This window comes from Xiphophorus maculatus, chromosome 13 (assembly GCF_002775205.1).
Source record: "Xiphophorus maculatus strain JP 163 A chromosome 13, X_maculatus-5.0-male, whole genome shotgun sequence".
In the NCBI taxonomy this organism is placed as follows: domain Eukaryota; kingdom Metazoa; phylum Chordata; class Actinopteri; order Cyprinodontiformes; family Poeciliidae; genus Xiphophorus; species Xiphophorus maculatus.
This window is the reverse complement of record NC_036455.1, coordinates 372,549-391,179: the sequence shown is the minus strand read 5'-3', so window position 1 is coordinate 391,179 and position 18,631 is coordinate 372,549. Positions and strand designations below refer to the sequence as shown.

The following is an 18,631-nucleotide window of genomic DNA, read 5'->3' as shown; positions in this document are numbered from 1 at the left end:
TCCAGTAATTTAATGCTAGTACTTTGATGCATAAAAATCATGTTTGTTGCAGACTTTTGACTGAAAAGATCAGCCTTTACCTTACTGCCGTCTCAGTCGAAGTGAACTTACTGTTCCAGCTACAGGTCCATCCATCTGGTGTCACTCTGATCACATCGGTCCATGAAACCTTTGAAAAACCTGTCCTCAGATGTTTCTTGGCTCAGTCTTGATGTCTTACTCATCTTGTTCAGGGGTTGTCAAGTGTCATCCTTCCATATCTGGGACATGTCTCTGAACACCTGAGGAACCACTGCAGTTCTGAAATATGGCAGCACTGGAGGAGATTGGGTCTCTGGTTACTTCATGTTTGATATCTTTGGCACTTAAAACAACAAAATCTTTGACGGTTTTGTGATCACATCCCAAAATCTTAGCAAATTCAAGAACACTACATGTATTTGAAAGGCTTTTTACGATTTTAGATCTTTCGGGGTTAAATCTAGATTTCTTTTTTGGCCTTTTTGCTTATACAAATACATCCATCCATCCATTTTCTGTACATCCTTGTCCCTAGTGAGGTTGGGAGGGGTGCTGGTGCCTATCTCCAGCAAATGTTTCGGGCAAGAGGCGGGATACACCCTGGACAGGTCGCCAGTCTGTCGCAGGGCAACACAGAGACAGACAGGACAAGAAACAACCACTCATACCTAAGGACAATTTGGAGAAACCAATTAACCTGACAGTCATGTTTTAGACTGGGAGGAAGCCGGAGTACCCGGAGAGAACCCACGCATGCAAACTCCATGCAGAAAGACTCCAGGCCGGGAATCAAACCCAAGACCTTCTTGCTGCAAGGCAACAGTGCTACCAACTGCGCCACTGTGCAGCCCACTAAATACGCAACTGATGTTCAAATAATCGTACACAGTGTGTATTTACAAGCTTATAATTTATACTGATTCATTGCAATATTTACAAATTGATGATAGGTCATTGCTAAACCGAATTTAAAGGGAGGGAGTAACAAGGGACATCTACTTTAGAAAGGAACAGTAAAGTTTTGACCCATGAAGGGTGTCTCTGTCCACCTGTCTACCTTCCAGCCTCCTCAGGTAGCCGGCTCAGCCTCGTCGTCCAACCGGCTCCCCTCCTGGGAGGCTCAGCTCGGAGGCATCACATTTCTCCTAGCTGGGCACTCTGTACTTCAGACGCTGCCTGTGGATAGGAGCTGTGATCCTCCCCAGAACCGAGGGAGTTGGGTTCCACTGGCTCATGCATAAAAGATAGAGCAGTGGAAGGAAATGTAGCTGAAGCTGCTCCATCCCTTCAGAGAGGCTAGCAGAGAGCAGCAGAGGAGGGGGGAAAGCTGTTTTTAGCTGTGAAAATACAGGCTGCTGAGGTGGTGCTTGGCACTGCAGCTTCTTTGGAGGAAATATCTGTCCTAGGGATGGGAAGAAAGAAAGGTGTGCTGTTTTTGAATGGGGTGACTAGATATTACACACTGACACCTGCTCGTCAAAATGGAGCTGTCTCGGCGTCTACACTGGATGCAAAGGCGACCCTGGAGGCCTCATGTGTGCCGCAGGAAGTTCAACCGTAAGCAGACTGACTGAATAAGCCAAACTTAACTTTTTTACTTTACTACAGGACAACTATTTACTGTGTTATTGGCTTCTTTGCTGTTGTTTTTTTTTTTGTGCTCTTCTGGTTTCCTTACCTGGCCTTTGATGGCTTGCTATGAGCCAGAGAAACGTCTGGTGAAATTTTCATTCTTGTGTGTGAATCCTTCAGGATGACTAAAACCCCAATTCAGACTGGTATTAAGGGTGAATTAATACCATAGTGGCACATATGCTAAGATTAGCAGAAAAGTAATCAAAACATTGTGATTCTGATAAATATCCCAAATGAACAATCAGTCTATACTTATGATAGATTGTAGAGTTTTCACCCATTTTTTAAAAAACAGTTCAAGCTCATTCAGATTGAGAGCATCTCTGAACATCAACTTTAAATTTTTCCTGCCACAACTTCTTATTGAATTTATGTCTGCTCTTGAACTGCGCCTTTTTAACACGCGACTATCCTTAAAAACCAAACCACTCCATCATAGCTCTGGCTGTGTTTAGGATTGTTATCCTGAAGGTGAATCTCTGCTACAGTCTCAAATCCTTTATGGCCGTAATTCTTCCATAATTGTCTTGTAATTGCCGCCCCCACCATGTTTCACTATGACTGCTTCTCTGATTAATGGCCTTTTTACTGCCGGTTTATGTGGATAAAGATATGTTTATGGGCTATTCATTTTCAGATGATGGATTGAATAGTACTCTATGAGATGTTCAAAGCTTGTTGTTTCACAGCGTTACTGCTACAAAGTTCTTCAGAGCTTTCTTCCTCAGCTGTCTGTTGTGTTTCATGATTTCAGATTGTTAAAAGCTTGATATTGAAGTGGAAATACTTTGAAGGATACAGATTTACTTTGCAAGTCCCTGTAAATGACAACTATGCCTAACAGTTCAATATTCTTCCATAAGCCTCAAGGAAGTGTCTAATGAAATGTGTTTTCTTTTCCTTCCATCAACCTTTCTGTAAACAGGCTTGGTTAGAGAGATCTCAGAAAAGCTTTGAATGTTTGTTCAGACCAGTAAGCAAATGTTTGAGATTTTTGGGGGGGTCAGATTGTGAGAAGAAGATAGATGCCAGGTGTTTGTTTGTTCAGCATGTGAGCAACAACGCAGCTCATACATTTGCAGTGTTTTCTTACTGAAAACAAAACATGCATGGAGTTTTCCATGAAATAAAATGCTTATTTTAGATAGAAACACTGAGTTTATTATTCCTTACTTACTCCATTAGGTATATGTTTTCTTCTTCTTCTGTAGTATGTCTAGTTATCTTTTAATTAAAAGTTTGTTTTCAGTTGCTTGGCCACACATTAGTTTATGATGAATTGTTTGCGGTGGTCATCCACTGAGCTTTGCTGTTTTGTTATAATGAAGATATTTCAGAGGAGATTAATAAGGTCGGCTCACTTTGATATCTTGTCGGATGGCATTTTTTAATTGTTGGTCAGATTAAATGTATAAAAGCTGTTTTTAATCATGTGAAATAATAAGACATTTTTTAAATTATGACATGGAACAGTATTTAATTTTTCTCTGCTACTCTTCAGAATAGGAAAGACAAGAAAATATGTGGTTCCAGTAAAACAGATGTGTGCTAATATCTGGATGTCAGGAAATGAAAGAAAACGGGACCTCCTTAACTTGTTCATAGCTGGTCAGAGAAAAAAAACACTGGATGAGGACCCATTTATCTGTTCGTCACACGTTATGCAGAAGACAAATCTCCATGACAACCATTCAGTTCCAAAGAATCTCAGAAAAGTGTCTTTTGTCCAGCCCTCCTTAGCTTATAAGTGTGGAGGTTTCCTTTGTTTAGGTCTCCGTGCTTTGATTAGGTGAGATTAAAATTCAACTTTCTGAAAATGAAAGTCAGCATCGCAGACGAGAAATGGGATGTTTTTCTGGGTGATGCATTATTTACGGCGTTCCCAAAATAAGCTCTGGCTATTTCCTCTGGTCGCACTACGAGTATCACAAATCTTTTCCTTGGATTAGCAGAGGCCTTGCACTCACGATGCATCATGCTTTTAAATGCAGTTTGTGAAAAGAAGATAAACTAATCCACACTCCACAGTTCTTTCAGTTTTTTTAGGTAACATATTAGAGCCTCTTTAATCTGCCCACCATCAGCAGAGCTTTAAGGATGAAAACACTCAGGTTATTGATTACTTCCTTGTAGGGATCCTTTGATCAGCTTAGTACTGCTGATTAGTTCAGTGTTTATAAGTAAGTTCTTCACCACAGGATTGTTATCCCCAACTCACTGCAGAGATTGGAGATTTGTTGTATAACTTTATGTTGCATAATATGCCACCTTTAAGCCATTAAATGGTAATGTGCAGTAGTTTTAGATCTCCCCATATGTCACAAGTAATTTCGCATAAACTAAGATTAATGAGGCTTTCAAAAGTGTGGAGAAGGCCAGATGATCTCATGACTTTGCAAGTTTCTGATTGGTTGGTTACAGCATTTGGCATGAAAAGAGGCACAACTCAAATGCGTTTCTTTTTTGTTTGACATTATATTAAAAACAATCTAAATATATTTATAATTGTGGACCTCCACAAATGCAAGTATGGACCCTATGTGAATGTGTTTTGGTGTGAAATGTGCTTTTTAATTGCTCAGAAATCTCCAAAAAGGTCTTCTTTTGTTAAACTTACTCGCTTTCTTGTGTGCAAGAAGAACCGTGAGCTAAAATATAGTAACAAATTTTCAGAATGAATGGACGTTATGGTCTCATTCATACAATGCGAACATGTGACTAGAGAAATGTCACATTTGCCAACATTATTTTGAAGACTTTTGCTTTGAAGATGATTGTGAAACTTTTTTGTTGTTGTTTAAAACTCTGTGTGTCCAGCAACCACCAGCAGGGGGCCTCCACAGTCACGCAATAACACCAGCATTCAAACACACAAGTCTTTGCTAAGCTTTTCACGCCAATCAGCAGTGTGTTTGAGGCATGGAAGTGTTTTCTTCTTTCCCTGAGGATTTATCCTGTCTTTTGTCTGCTACCACACTGAGGGGTACAGTCATTAGATGTTTTTTTTTCCATCCAGTCATAACACAGGCCCTCATTTGTTATCTGTTAGACTGGTGGGTTTTTTATAACAGGAAGCTGTGACGGAGGTGATAGAAATAAACCACTTTAGCAGATTGTATGATTGTGTTCCTCCTGACCTTTCTGACAACACTTTTCTCATTCTCTATTCCACCTCCCCTCACTTTGCCTTCCCATCGCTCGCCTCTGCCCTCCTCGCACTTACTTTATTGCTTCTCTTCTTTCTCATCTCTTTGCCTCTCCTTTATTTCTCCCATCCCCTCCCCTCCTCCTGATCATCATTATCTCCCCGATGCTCCCCTCTCTGTCTCTGCTCACATCCATAATGGTGGTCCACGCTCCGAACATCTTCCCACTCCATGGCAACGCGCCTCCTCACCACTGTAGCCTCTGTTTCTGCCGATGCAGGAGGCTTCGTTGGAATGTTGAACTGCACTGGAGGAGATTATACACCTTTTGTTATTTCTTTCACCCTGCCACCTTTTCTACTTCAGTTTCTTCTTTCAGCACATTTTTCCTTCTCCCTTTCACACCGAGAGAGATTTATTTCACAGGCATTCATGGTACATGTGAGTGAATAGTTCTGGCCCATTTCTCTGCAGTTTCACACAATAAAGTCAACAAGCAGAGCTGCTGCGTGGGCTACTTATGAGGACAGAGAGAAAGTCTAATGGAAAGAGAGTGAAAGTCATGGAGAAATGAACAAAGGCCACATGCACTGTTCACACACGCATGCAGATGTGTCGTGGACAAAAAAGTGCTGCAAATATTTTTTGTAAACTTTCTGCAGAGAGAACAGATGCATCTGAATTCATTTTAAAGTTGTTCTACCTTCAAAGCGTTGCCTTATAAAAACAAAACTATTGAACTGTACTTTATTTTCTATTCAATATTTCAGCTAATTTCATTTCACTACAGTCATAGGAGAACCAGATGGAAATCTGAAATAGTGCAGGTGACACTTAAGGCCTTAAAATGACTTCCAAACCAGGAAACTGCTACTGCTATTACTGAAAGAACCGTTCTAGAATATTTCACAGGTGGGGCACCCATCTTAAACTTAACCCACGATGAAGTTAATTTAAAACAGCAAGGAACCAACTAATGACCCAGAAAAAAAAAAAAGAAAATTGTCCAGAAGTCCAAAATGTTTTTGCCCCCAGTTTGCCGTTAATTTTACTTTAATGTTTCACACAAATTGTAATTTTTTGACAGAGACAATCTTTGGAAATACAAAATACTATTTTCAAACACTGATTTAGTAAGAGAAAAAAAGTGATTCAAAGTAACCAGGTCATAAGTGTAAAAGTAACTGCCTCCAAAATCTAATAAGTGGTTTTGCTACTCTTGGAGGCTGCAGCTGTCATCAAGCCTGTGGAAAAAACTGAAAATCAGCCTTCTGCGTCACCGTAGAGGCTCTCTGTGGCTCTGTGTTCTTTGTAGATTTGTTTTTATTCAGCAGGTCAAGCTGGATTTAAGTCCTAGTCTTTGACTAGGCCATTGAAAAGGCTTTGACCTTTGAACTCTATCATCTTTTTCTCATGTCCAATCACAGACGTTTACCTTAACTGAGGAAAGTAAAGTCTGCAGTGCTTTAGATGTTCTTCTGAGGCCCTTGGTGACCTTCTTAATGTGCTCATAAAGTAACTTTTGTAGGCCTGTGTCTCAGGATAAGAACACTGCTGTTCCATGTTTTACAAATAATATTATAGCCCGTTCCAGATTGGCAGATGTTTGTGACTTTCTCAGTTGTTCTTGAATTTCTTTGAGACCTTTCAGCCTGCTTCGTGCTGTCAGACAGATACAATTTAGGTGATTTTTTATTTTTATTTTTTTAATTCTCCAGCTCAGGCTGCAATGAACCCTCAGTCTGACAAGTGAAATAGAATCTGTTATGCTTTCAGATACAGCTATATTCAATAATATGATTTTTTTTCTCCAAATTTTATATTAGCTTTTTGCATCCAAAGACTCTTATGCTCACATGTATCTGCATTTGAGCAAGTTGCATGAAACCCTGACCTCTGGTTTCTCTTTGTATTACCTGGAGCGAAGGGAATCAGTGAGGAATCATTTTCTTGTGTCTGTTCTTGCTGTCCTGGAGCAGCGTGACCAGGGTTCAGGCTGACCTTGTCCTCCGGTTGTGGATATGTTGGCTTTGTTTGTGATGACTCACAAGGCTTCGACTGGAAGGAGAGAGAAAACAAAAACATTTTTAAAAGTCCAAAGAAATAAAATCAGGTCACTGTGAGAATATTTGTCGTCTCAAAGTGTGCAAATGCACTAAGTGAATTCTGCTTCTTTACTGAGGGCTACATTTTTAAAGAAACTAGAGTATAAAACACATAATGCAGCAGCATAGTATTCACAGACTTTAAACATATTAATATTTTGTCAGATTACAACCACAAACTCCTATTCTGTTGGGATTTTTATGTGATAGGCCAACAAAGTGCTTCGTAACGGTGAAGTGGAAGGAAAATGATACACCTATTCAACTGTTTTATAAATAAAAATCTGAACATGGAAACATGAAGATCAAAAAATCTGAGAAATGTAGTATGCATTAGTACTCTGCACATATGAGTGAATACTAGTGTTTTGGTGTTTGCCCCTATCTGTCAGGTCTTTGTTTAGAGTTGTGTTGATTACTTGATAATAGTTCTATTATCATTGCTCAATGAATTCCCCATGATTTTTGTAAGTATTTTGTTTGTCATTCTTATTGAACTTTAGTCATATACTTGCAACCGCTACCTCTCTACTCTTGTTTCTATGTTGCTCTGCTTTATTCTACGAATAATAAAATAGCAAAACCTTGTATCCTTTTTAATCCACTTCACAATTTTACATGAGTTTTTGGTCGATAACATAAAATCCTAATAAAATACATTGAGGTTGTAACTTCTAAAAATATATGTGTGTGTATATATAAAAGACATAAATATGTTTGCAAGGTGATGTGAAGCCGCAGGAATCTGAATTAAATGCCTAAATTGCTTCTTTTTTCCTAAGTTGTCTGACACTGAGCACAAGATACAAAGTAGCCTCCACCGCCTGTTACGTCAGCTTCATCAGGACATGAATAATAAGTACTTGATGAAAAGCACTGGGCTGACTGGTCAAACATGAAAAGCTGGCATCCCCTTCCTAACACCGACTCATGAGCTCATGGTTCCCATGTCTCTGGGTTCGGACTGAGCTGCCAGTTTCTTCTTTGTGCTTCACAGTGGAGCTCTCGGATTTTCATGGTGGCCAGGATGTGGCTTTATTGAGTGTCCATTACTCTCAGAGAGATGCCAGTTTAACATAATTGTGTGTGTTTGTGTGCGGGTGTGTGTGTGTGTGTGTTTTCAAGATGCTGGCTGCAAAAACAGATCCGGCTTTTCTGATGAGAACAAACATTCAAATGCTGATGAGCCAGAAAAGAATGTGGCTTTAACTCTGTGTTGCCTAGTTTCTTCTCCTAAAGGTACTTTCTCTTTTTTCACCATAAAACAAATGATTTTTGGACTAAAGCATAAAAACTGCAAACCTCTACAATTTTGATGAGGTTAATTATTAAAGACATATGATTTTTTTAATGGGAAAATTTGCTGAAATCTCCAAAGCGCCGTCTCATACCACATTTGGTAAGTGACACGATGTCAGGGGCCCGTAAAGCAGGACTGCCAGGTTGTTTGGTAAGAAGGTTACAGTGTGAGAGCTTTAACATTTATTTCTTAGTTTCTAAAGACACGCCCATGCAGCAGAGCCTGTGTTTCCTCATCTGCATTAAAAAGACATCAGCTTCCAGCACAGCCTCCAGGTTTACTCAGTCTAAAGAGTCAGACGTTCCCATGCAGCAAGTCAAAAGCCAAAGCACTGCCTTATCCCTCTAACAGGTAGAGGCAGTTTGTTGCTATTGCTTAACACATGATACTCTTCGTATCCTTCAGATTTTTTTTAAGCCATTTAAAAAAAATCTTTTGTCCTTTTCTTTCCACGTTCCTTCCGGCTACTACAATATGCTGTCGTAGTCAGAGATTAAACGGAAAATGGGGAAAACGGAGCAAAAAAAAAAAAGCATCCAAAGTTCAGACAGATCCCTGAGGTTCTTGAGTGTAAAGCTATTATTAACGTAGGAACAGATGGAGCTGAAACCGCATTTAAAAAGCTGGTCTGATGTTAAGAATAATTTGCTAAATGAGAAAAATGTAGGTTTGTGCAGCATAAATCATATGTGGGTCATGTAATTGTAGCGAAACTAATTTTCACTCACCGGGGAAATGGACAGCTGTGTAGTGACTGCTGATCTCATTGTGTTTTCTCAAGTGAGTTAATACGAAGTCATATACTCCTTTAGACATATTTAAATGTCTTTTTCCATAATGATGATGTAACTAAGGAGTGTTTCAAGTTCTGCTTTTCTTGCCTGTTATCTTCGGACAGTAAAACAGAGGTCTCTCCGTTCATGATATAATAAAACTGACCTCTTTACACAATTTCATCTGGGTATTACAAGCAGAGCTGCAATCAGTACTTGATGTTTTTTACACACCATTGCCCAACCTTTGCCTCTGTGTCTCCACCCGGTTTCTGAGAAACTGCTGTGAGAACCACCCTGCGTATCCGCTTGACAGAATCTGTGTAAACTTTTAAAAAATACCTCCCATTTCTGTGGCTAACGCTGCCCGCTTAAAAATCTGGGTTGTCTGTATTTTTCTGGTTTTGAAACTTGCCCCCCCCACCCCCCTTTGTGTAACCAGCAGGTGTAAGCTGTGGATTTTAAGCGATGGGCAGCGTGGGAGAGGAAATGAGGGTTTTCAGAGCTATTGCCACCTTGCTGCCCCACCCTGCTGCAAGCCGTCTCATCTCCCTGTCAAAAATAAACCTGGATTACACCATATGCGCTCATTTGCTTCCCCCTGTGGTATACATACAGTACATGTATGCAAATATATGGTGTTATTTGACACTTTTAGCACACAGATGATGAAAATGTTTTGCTTGCAGGCAAGTTAACATTTTAAAAAAAATATTCCCATGAAAATGAAAGTTCTGCAAAGAGGATGAAACATAAAAAACAAACTCCTTCTCTAAATCATAGATAAAAAAGTTGCTTGCTGACTACTTAGCTTAGACTGAATTATTAAGATTTTATGTGCTTAACACAAAGTAGAGCAAACTTTCAAACTGGGTGGAAAAGAATACATGATTATCATATTTTTTGCAGAGAAAATCTGATAAATGTGGCTTGCATTTATATTCAGCCCCTTTTACTCTGATGCAGTGGATAAAGAAGAGAGAAGAGAAGCAGTCATGAGGCCATGCTGACTCTGGAGGAGCTGCAGAGATCCACAATTCAGGTGGGAGATTCTGTTGACAGAACAATTATCAGTCACCCAATCTGTAAACTGGACTTGATGGAAGAGTGGCAACAGGTCCTGCTTGCATTTTGCACAAGTATTGTAGGGAAGACAACAAACATGTGCATGTAGAGGTATGTTAAGACGAAAATGTACCTTTTTGATCCACAGGTAAAGTGCTATTGGAAGAGTACGCTGCATCTCCATGAACTCACTATCCCCATTTTTAAACTAGGTAGTGGCACCATCATGCTGTTGGGATTCATGACTTGTTGATGCATCAGGGAAGCCAGTCAGAGTTAATGGGAAAACCAACTACGTAGACTGCAAAAGACTTGACACTAGGCTAAAGGTTCGCTTTCACAACAAGGCAACAACAACCCTAGATATACTCACTTAATACGCAGGCATAGTCAAAGTCCAGATCTAAATCTAATTGAGATTTTGTGACTTGAGTATACGTGTGTTTCCAGATACTTTCCATTTCCAGAGCTCTGGTTGTTTACAAAGAAAAACTACAGGACGTTTTTTACCATGCAGATGTCCAAATATGGATTTACGCTAAAAGACTTTAAACTGTAAATGCGGCAAATTTGGGTCTTAGAAGGCAGAAGCGTTCCGATTTTTCAATTTGTGGTGGTCACATAAAATCTAAAAAAAAAATACACTGAGGCTTGTGGTTGCGACCTATCAAAAGCCCAGGAAACCGCTGTGCTGAAACTGCACTGTAGGACATATGTATAAATATGGAGTTGCAGAGACCAGCGCAGAGACATGCTGTGGTCTACTGATTCATTCGGTTCAGTGCGTCAGTGGCGCGTTATCGCCTCCCTCCAGGTGTAGCCAGCAGGCTGGGAGCAAAGCCGCATACGTCGCTTCTGCCATCTGTGCGGTGCCAGTCTTCACAGCTGGAGAGAAGCGGCTGCATTGTTGTCATTGTCTGGTGCCCTCTGTGCACTCTGAGACAGCGACGGAGTGAAAGGACAGGAGAAAAGGAGGCAATTGTGAAACAAGGACAGAAAAAATACAATGGCGGCAGGGAGAGACAGGGAGAGAGGCCAGAAATAAAAGCTGGGGAAAAGCACTAGAAGGAGCAGTTTCTGAGGAAGCTCACAGCCGGGGAGTTTAGTGAAATGTATCGCAGAGTCAGGACTTTCCACCATGTGAGGATGAAAAGATACCGATATGAGTACAGTAGGTATTTGCCATTCGTTGTCTTGTAAAGTTACTCTTCATCTGCACAAATTTTCCTGTTTTCAAATAACTCCCTCTGGTCTGTGCACCAGCTAAATGTTCTCAGACTTTACTGGTTTGTTAAAGTGGAACATCATGTGTTGTTCTTTCCAGCACCAGGCTTTATTGAAGTCTTTCTGTCTGCAGTCTGCACCGTTTGATGTTTTTATGCAATTTTTCTCAAAACGTTGCTCGAAGAGCTGATAGACATGCACGTAGTATCGTTCTAAGTTGCACTGTTATTAATTTAGCTGCAGAAAGTTGTAGTTTGAAGTGGTCACTATCAGCAGCATGGATCATACATGCATCAGTAAGCGTCGCAGTTAACTGTATTTGCCAGGCTCTGTGCTTCCTCGTTGTTACTCGGGCAACCAGTCAACCCTTTTCAATCAGTCCGTTTTGTAATTTGTGAGGGAACACAGAGAGAATATCAAAGTTTTGTCCTCTTTCTCTGTCATTCATATCCCACTTTTGGAAATTGTTAAACAGAAAATGACTTAATGAGGAGTTTCCATAAATATCTGCCGTGTTGAAGCAAAAGAAGTCACTTTGGTCTTGTTAAATGTACTAAATTCTTTTTTTTTTTTCAACCTCTCCATCCCCCTCCATCACACCAGTGAACTGTTGCAGCAAAAACCTGTTCACGTTCTCTGGACTTGGGCATCTATTTTCCACATGATCATTTGAATGGTCTGTGTTCTGTGTTGCACTTTAAGTACCCTGCATTGTTTGGTCGCTCTGTTCCATGTAACCATGCTTGAAACTCATAAACGTTTTCGGTCTTCTGAAGCGAGAAAAGGTGTAAGTAAACATTAGGATAATGCTGGCTGGTAGTGGAATGTAATTGATTTTTACTAAAAATAAACAGTGAAATGAAATTGCAGCACATTTCTTTTCACTTAAGCAGCCGAATGGCTTTCTAGTACAGTACTCTCACACCTTCGCCTTCTTATGCATTTGACACTGCAGCACACACTGTATGCACAGTTGAATCTCCAAGTAAGATAGCACCCATGGAGTCTATCGCCAATGCAGTCTGGTAAATAATTCTGGCTCTTCGGGGCCTTACACATGCTGCCCAGGTGGCAACTAATGGATGGGTAACACTTTATTTGACAGGGTGTGCATGAGACTGACATGACACTGTCATAAACATGACCCAACAGCTATAGATGAAGATGAAGAAGTCTTTATGAATGTTTATGACCGTTGTCATGAAGTGTCATTCGATACATAATGACACTTTTAATACAAAGCTGACAATTTTAATGGACTTTTAATACAAGTTTTAACTAATATTTGCCTTGAAAGTGTCATTATTGACTGAATAATGCATAGCTGACACTTTTAATACACTTTTAATGTAATTTTGTGACACGTCATGACAACAGTCGTAGACATTCATAAAGACTCCTTCATGTTCATGACAAGTGTAAGAGTGCAAGCTATGGCACAGGAGATGGCATCAACACCACATCAACACAACATTTTTAACTACAACTCTTGGATCAACCCATATAAAGTTTATATTTTGGGTTTAAAAGCATAAGGAAGTCATCTTTGTTTAACAATCATACTCTCAGATACAATCCATGACCTTAACAAAGGCCGCAGAGAGTGCAATAAAAAAAAAATTGAGATGGTTATGATGGTGAAAACAAGGACAGATGTGAGGTGGTTGCAAGATTTAGCATAAATATAAAACGTAACTGTAAGAATGCTAAATACTTTATTTACCTTCTCACTGGAACAGAAGGGAAGCGGCTGCGTGTCTTTGAGTTAGCGCAGCACCATTAGCCTGCATGCTACAGCACATTACATCTGCAGTTCTAATAACTGATATTTTAGTAAACAGTAACAGGCGTTCTGATGCATATATTCAGGGCCAGAGGAGGCACTGTGTAGGAGGCTGAAGCTGCCTATTCATTCCTGGGACACTCATCATCTGGCTGGATGCAGATGCTAAAGAGCTGCATTGTTTGACCGCATTCAAACAACACTATTGTACCGAGCGGATCTGATTGTGCTTTTCTTTGCACTGAGAGAGAAATAAATGCATGTGTATGTGCTGAGCGGGTGTCCAAACTTGACTGTGTTTTAGTGTCGTTACTGTCTGACTGTTCATCTCAGTCCGGCTGCATTTGCAAGCGCAGTTTTCTCTGTGGTGACAATGTTCCCAGCCACTGAAACACAGAAGACCAAATGTTACTCAAATGTGACCTCACTGAAGTCTGCAAGAAACGTTAATGGATATCATGAAAACATGAAATATGTATAATGTAATCTGTGTGGCGGTTGTACCAGTCCTGTTAATGATGTAGCTCTGGGTTTGATTGCAAAATGAGTCATGATTTAATCACCAGGACATGAGCTGGTTTTAGGAGAGAACAGATGGAAGTGGGATGAAGCTGCAGAAGACAGCAGGCTGTGCTGTGCATGTGTCATTGTGTGTGTGTGTTGGGGGGAGGGAGGGGTTCTGCTAGTTGCCTGCATGACCCGTCCTTTTTCTTCTTCTTCTTCTTCTTTGAACTGAGTCTGTGGCATCGGGTTCATGCTGTCAGCAGGTGATGTTTTGGTGCTGCCCTTCTTTTACAGTCCAGCAGACCTTCAGCATGTGTATGTGTTATTAAGGTTGATCATTTCCGCAGAACATTCTTGCATTGTAGACTTTTGACATTGCCTAAACATGAAAATAAGTTTTTCCCTATTTGTCTTTACAAAATAGCTTAGACTCTTTTAGGTTGACCGGTGATTATTTGTGAACCTTCAGTGTTGGATTTAGGTTTTGACACATTATCGTGCTTTGATCAAAACCAAGCTTTATATTTAGGGTCGTTGTCCTGCTAGGTGAACCTCCACCCAGGTCTTAAGTTTTATGCAACGTCCAATATTTATATATTGTCATTTCCACCCTTGCCTCAGCATATAAGCTCACTGGTTTTTATTGTTCATTGCTGGATTTTTCCATTTCTCTGACTCTACCTGTGTTCATGTCCTGTGCCCCTCAAGCACCTGGTGGGAGTTTTGTTATCCTATTTTTCAAATTTCACAATGATCCTCCCAGGTTCCTGTGTACATTTTGGCCGAGGTTCAACCACACAAAACATGACACCAACTCTGCTGTGAACTCTCCACTACTTTCTCCCCGACCTTTCTGCTGTGTTCATTTGTCTTCATGATGCAGTTTGTTGACAGATGGAAAAAAAAAATCTCTGAGATCTTCACACAACAGCTGGACATATATAAAGATTAAACTACACATGCAGGACTCTGTCCTGGTGATCTGTTACATAAAATTGCTGATGATAAAACACTGCAGAGTTTTATCTTCAGTGTTTTGACAAAATCTAGTGAAAATCCTTTTGCGTGATAGAGTACATCACCTGTAGCCTATGCTGTGCAAAAACACACCTTTAAATATGAAACTGGAATCAATTTATTAAAGGGGAACATATGTAAATGGGTATCTTGGTGTTGATTTCTCAGTGTATGAGGCTGTTGAAGGATTTACAACAGGTATCATCACCAACATGGTGCCTGCAGGAGCCAAGTTTCCCATGAAGACCATATGCATAGTCAACAGGGCTGTTCCAAAACAAGATAAATTATTAAATCATTAAGTGATATAATTAAAGGTAAACTGTGTGTTTTATCCATTTGAATTACTCAGTAGCCATTAAGTATCTCTATTGCAAAAAGGTTGGACCCATGATTTACACAAACCAATATCGATAGATTTGTTTTATTGTTAGACTTAGACTTAGACTGACTTTATTGTCATTTTGCATGCACAGGGTGTATACAGAACGAAATTTCGTTGCATACGGCTCAGGACAATGTTTTGAGCTTTCAATGTTGTGAGGTTACTCCAGAATAAAATAAAATACAGTATAAAATATGAATATAAATATAAATATAGAATATAAAGTGCAGGACTGACAGTAAAAAGGAAGTTACTTAGCTCTGTACATGTGCAAGGTATAAAGTGGAGACCAGATTTTAAGTGCAGTCCAGTTAAGAGTTCAGCAGTCTGATGGCAAGTGGGAAAAAGCTGTTTCGGAACCTGGTGGACCTGCACCGGACGCTGCGGAACCTCTTTCCAGAGGGCAGCAGGGAGAACAGTCCATGGTGGGGGTGTGAGGGGTCGCTGACGATGTTTCGGCCTCGGGACATGCAGCGCTGGGATGAAAATTGTGGGTTTTGTGTTGTGGTTTAGCTTATTTAAAACATGCAAAGCTGAATTTTGTGAAACAGTTTTCTGAGTTTGTTTCTTAAGCTTTAAACCGAATAAGCCAATGTTCTCTGCCGCAGCACAAATTTAAAATCCTTGAATTACTGACCAGCAGTTCACATGAATTAGAGGAGATGGCTTGTGCTAGGTGCTGCTGCTGAGACTAAAATTGTTGTAGTGGGATAAAAACTAATTTAGGGTGGCTGAGATGTTCGACCTCTGCTGCAGTTTCAGCTCCACTTTCAGTGACTAGTAGTCTCATTCCCTTTCTGCTTAACATTACACACAATATTCACAATATTAGCTCTGTCCACCAGATCATCACGTTCATTTTTGGATCTGGTCAGCATCTGACGATGGTTTTGACATACAGACGTTGTCTGAACTCGCTCTGTGGAAAATGAGTTTGCTGCCAGGTTTGGTCCCATGAGCTTCAGCTTTAAAGGGAAGCAGTGACAGAGGAGGGCAGGTCTGAGGGAAATGTGATAATGAACTGACTTGAGGCCTAGTTTCTATTTTGGTTTCAAATTGGTTTGTCTAAATCGGGTGAGTCAGGGAAACAGCATGGAGAGTAAAGGGACAAAGAGACGGGTTTCGCAAAAAGGAGGAAGAAAAACAGAGAAGCCGGGGCAATGGAAATCCTATTTCCTTCTTTCCCTTTAAACTTTTCACCACACCTCTCTCCCTTTCTTTTTCACTTCTGTACCCAGTCCAATTTAAATAAACCAAAAGCCTTTTCTATATCAAATGCTCCTCTTGTGAAAGTAAATCTGTTGGGCTACTTGGCACTCAGACAACAATCCTGAGTGCTGCGCTGCTGGACTGGACATGACTAATAAGAAAATGTCCCAGGAGTTATGCAAACCTCTCTTTTTCAAAAGTCATCATTCATGTCTAGATTGAACAGATGTAAGATCATGGAGAAGAACAGAGTTTGGTGCTGCTCTGCAGTTTTAGTTGCAGAGTTCAAGGGCCAAGGGGTACAAACTCTGTTACTGCAACCTAATAGAAGGATCTTTCTACTACAGTTACTTGGTAAATTATTCTGCCTGATTTAAATTGCTTTCTGCTCAGAGCAGGTGAGAGTGTTTACTTGCAGCCTGAGCCGCTCTGGGGAAGCTTTCAGAAACAGCAGATGACGCCAGACGTTATCGGCACTGCCAAAGCCCCCTCGAAGTGGGCCAAATGAAAAAATAGAGAGAGCAATCAGTGTTGTCCCACGAGTCCTGATGGGCTGTGAAAGAATGGCCAGCAGAGACGCTTCATATCTCACACACCATGCTAAACTCTCACTTTCACACTTTTGCATGTTTGTGCTGGCTCAAAACATGCCATCAAATTATTCCTGTTGATCACCAAGCGCTCGAGCTGACTCATTGTGGAGAGCTGTACGGTGGATGTGGACACGCATGCACACACTCCACTGACGCTCCTCTTACGGCACACTTTCATTAACACACATGCGCACCCGCACTCGTACAAGTGCTCTCCAAACGGCACACTCTCACTTCAGCTTTTGCACAGGATGTTATGAAATCGGCACTCTTGCTGAAACTTGGTGAAGGTCGCTGGGTGTCCTCTCTTGCATCCACCCACCCACTCTTCACCTGACACACACACACACACACACACACGCACACACATTGCTGACAGCAGACAGCTGAAGCACACTCGGCTCAGTCCCAGTCCTCTCCCTTCTCGTGTGAGGAGCCCGCCGGTGGATCGGAGCGAAGAGGCCCCGGGCGGGCGTTGATTCCTTCTTGCAGCCCAGACGTTTTCTCAGACGGGGAGGAATACTGATGGCCGTGACCGACATTCCAGAGGACGACCTGGATGAGATGATGCGTGAAGAAGCGGAGGACGTCTTCTATGAAGACGGTAGGCTTGCCAAAGGGTCAGCTGGGAAGTGTTGGGAAACAAGCGTGGGTTTACTGGTGGGCAGCTGCAGCCGCTCGCGTGGTTCACTGTGGTCACTCTGGTTGGTTTGTGACGCAAAGTTGTTGTCTGGGTGAAGAAAAGGGTAAAAGTAATGGTTGAATGGCGACCCAGAGGGATCTCCTCAGCTGTGTAGGCGGGGTTCACTGCTATAGGCTCGAATAGACTTACCAAAATTAGAAATTCACTTTTAACAGCGTGATGAGAAATATGAGTTATTGGATGAGCTGCTGGGGGGATTTATATTAACCAATCTATGCATGAAATGAGTCTAATTATTTCTGTTGTAATGAATTCTGCTTGCTGCTTGTTTCCTGTTCCTCTTCTTAGGAGTTTTTTTTAAAAATTCAGTCTTTTTTTTTTTTTTAGAAAGCGGAGAGTAGCCGTGCCCTCTGCAGTGTGGGCGTTCTTGTATAACAGGCATTTTAAACCACGAAAAAATCTACTTTCCTTGAGAGTTTATAAGCCTTCAGAAATGCAGCATGACAAAAGACTGTGTTTTTAGTCATTTGATGCATGATTCATTTAACAACACAGTTCTGCAAAAATTATTCTTTCAATCAATCAACGAAGAATTCAATGGAATAACTAGAAGATCTTTAGTGTTGTTGTGTCAGAAAACATGAACAATGTTGGGTTTGTCTTTCATTTTACCTGCATTGGTTACTAAAATAATGATCTTTCATGAACTATCAAAGTTCAGACATTAAAAAACAAGACAACAACAAAAGTACACATAGGGCATGCAGAAATGTTTTTAATGTGTGGTTATCTCTATGAGGGAGACAACTGCATTTTACTTTTCTTATTTGCAGGAATAATTTGATCTTCTGTTAGCTTTCGCATTACGTTTTGTACTGTCATGACTAACAATGTTCCCAGGGACTTTGAAATGGAAATATCCACAGCATGACAAATACTCAGCCATACTTAGGAAAGTGAACATAATGTGCGTTTTAAACAAATTTATATTTTGGTTTTTGGTCATAGCAACAGCTCAATCTTGTGGAAGTCAACACCTCCCGTTCAAGTGCTTGTAATGTGTATTAATATATTTCTGATGGTAGAACAGAAAATACTTTTGCTATTTCATCATTCCCATTCTCATATTTATACCTCAGGAAAAGCAGAGTCATGAATTACCAATTAAATCTTCCTCAAGATTCTAAACAACTAAAGTAGAGATTACTTTGTGTAGTAGCTACTTGCA

General features: G+C 40.6%; 1 protein-coding gene across 3 annotated transcripts in view; it reads left to right on the top strand.

Moving 5' to 3' along the window:
- Positions 1-11,008: 11,008 nt before the first annotated feature.
- Positions 11,009-18,631, top strand: part of ripor2 (RHO family interacting cell polarization regulator 2) — a 72,099-nt gene continuing 64,476 nt past the window's right edge. Inside the window, exon 1 of one of the 3 annotated variants that reach the window (XM_023344892.1) lies at positions 11,009-11,216. In XM_023344892.1, coding sequence (XP_023200660.1) covers positions 11,156-11,216 — 61 coding nt within the window. In that variant the 5' untranslated portion in view covers positions 11,009-11,155. Of the gene's footprint in view, positions 11,221-17,285; positions 17,365-18,631 lie in introns of those variants that run through there. The other 2 variants (XM_023344894.1, XM_023344891.1) reach the window with 2 other exon arrangements.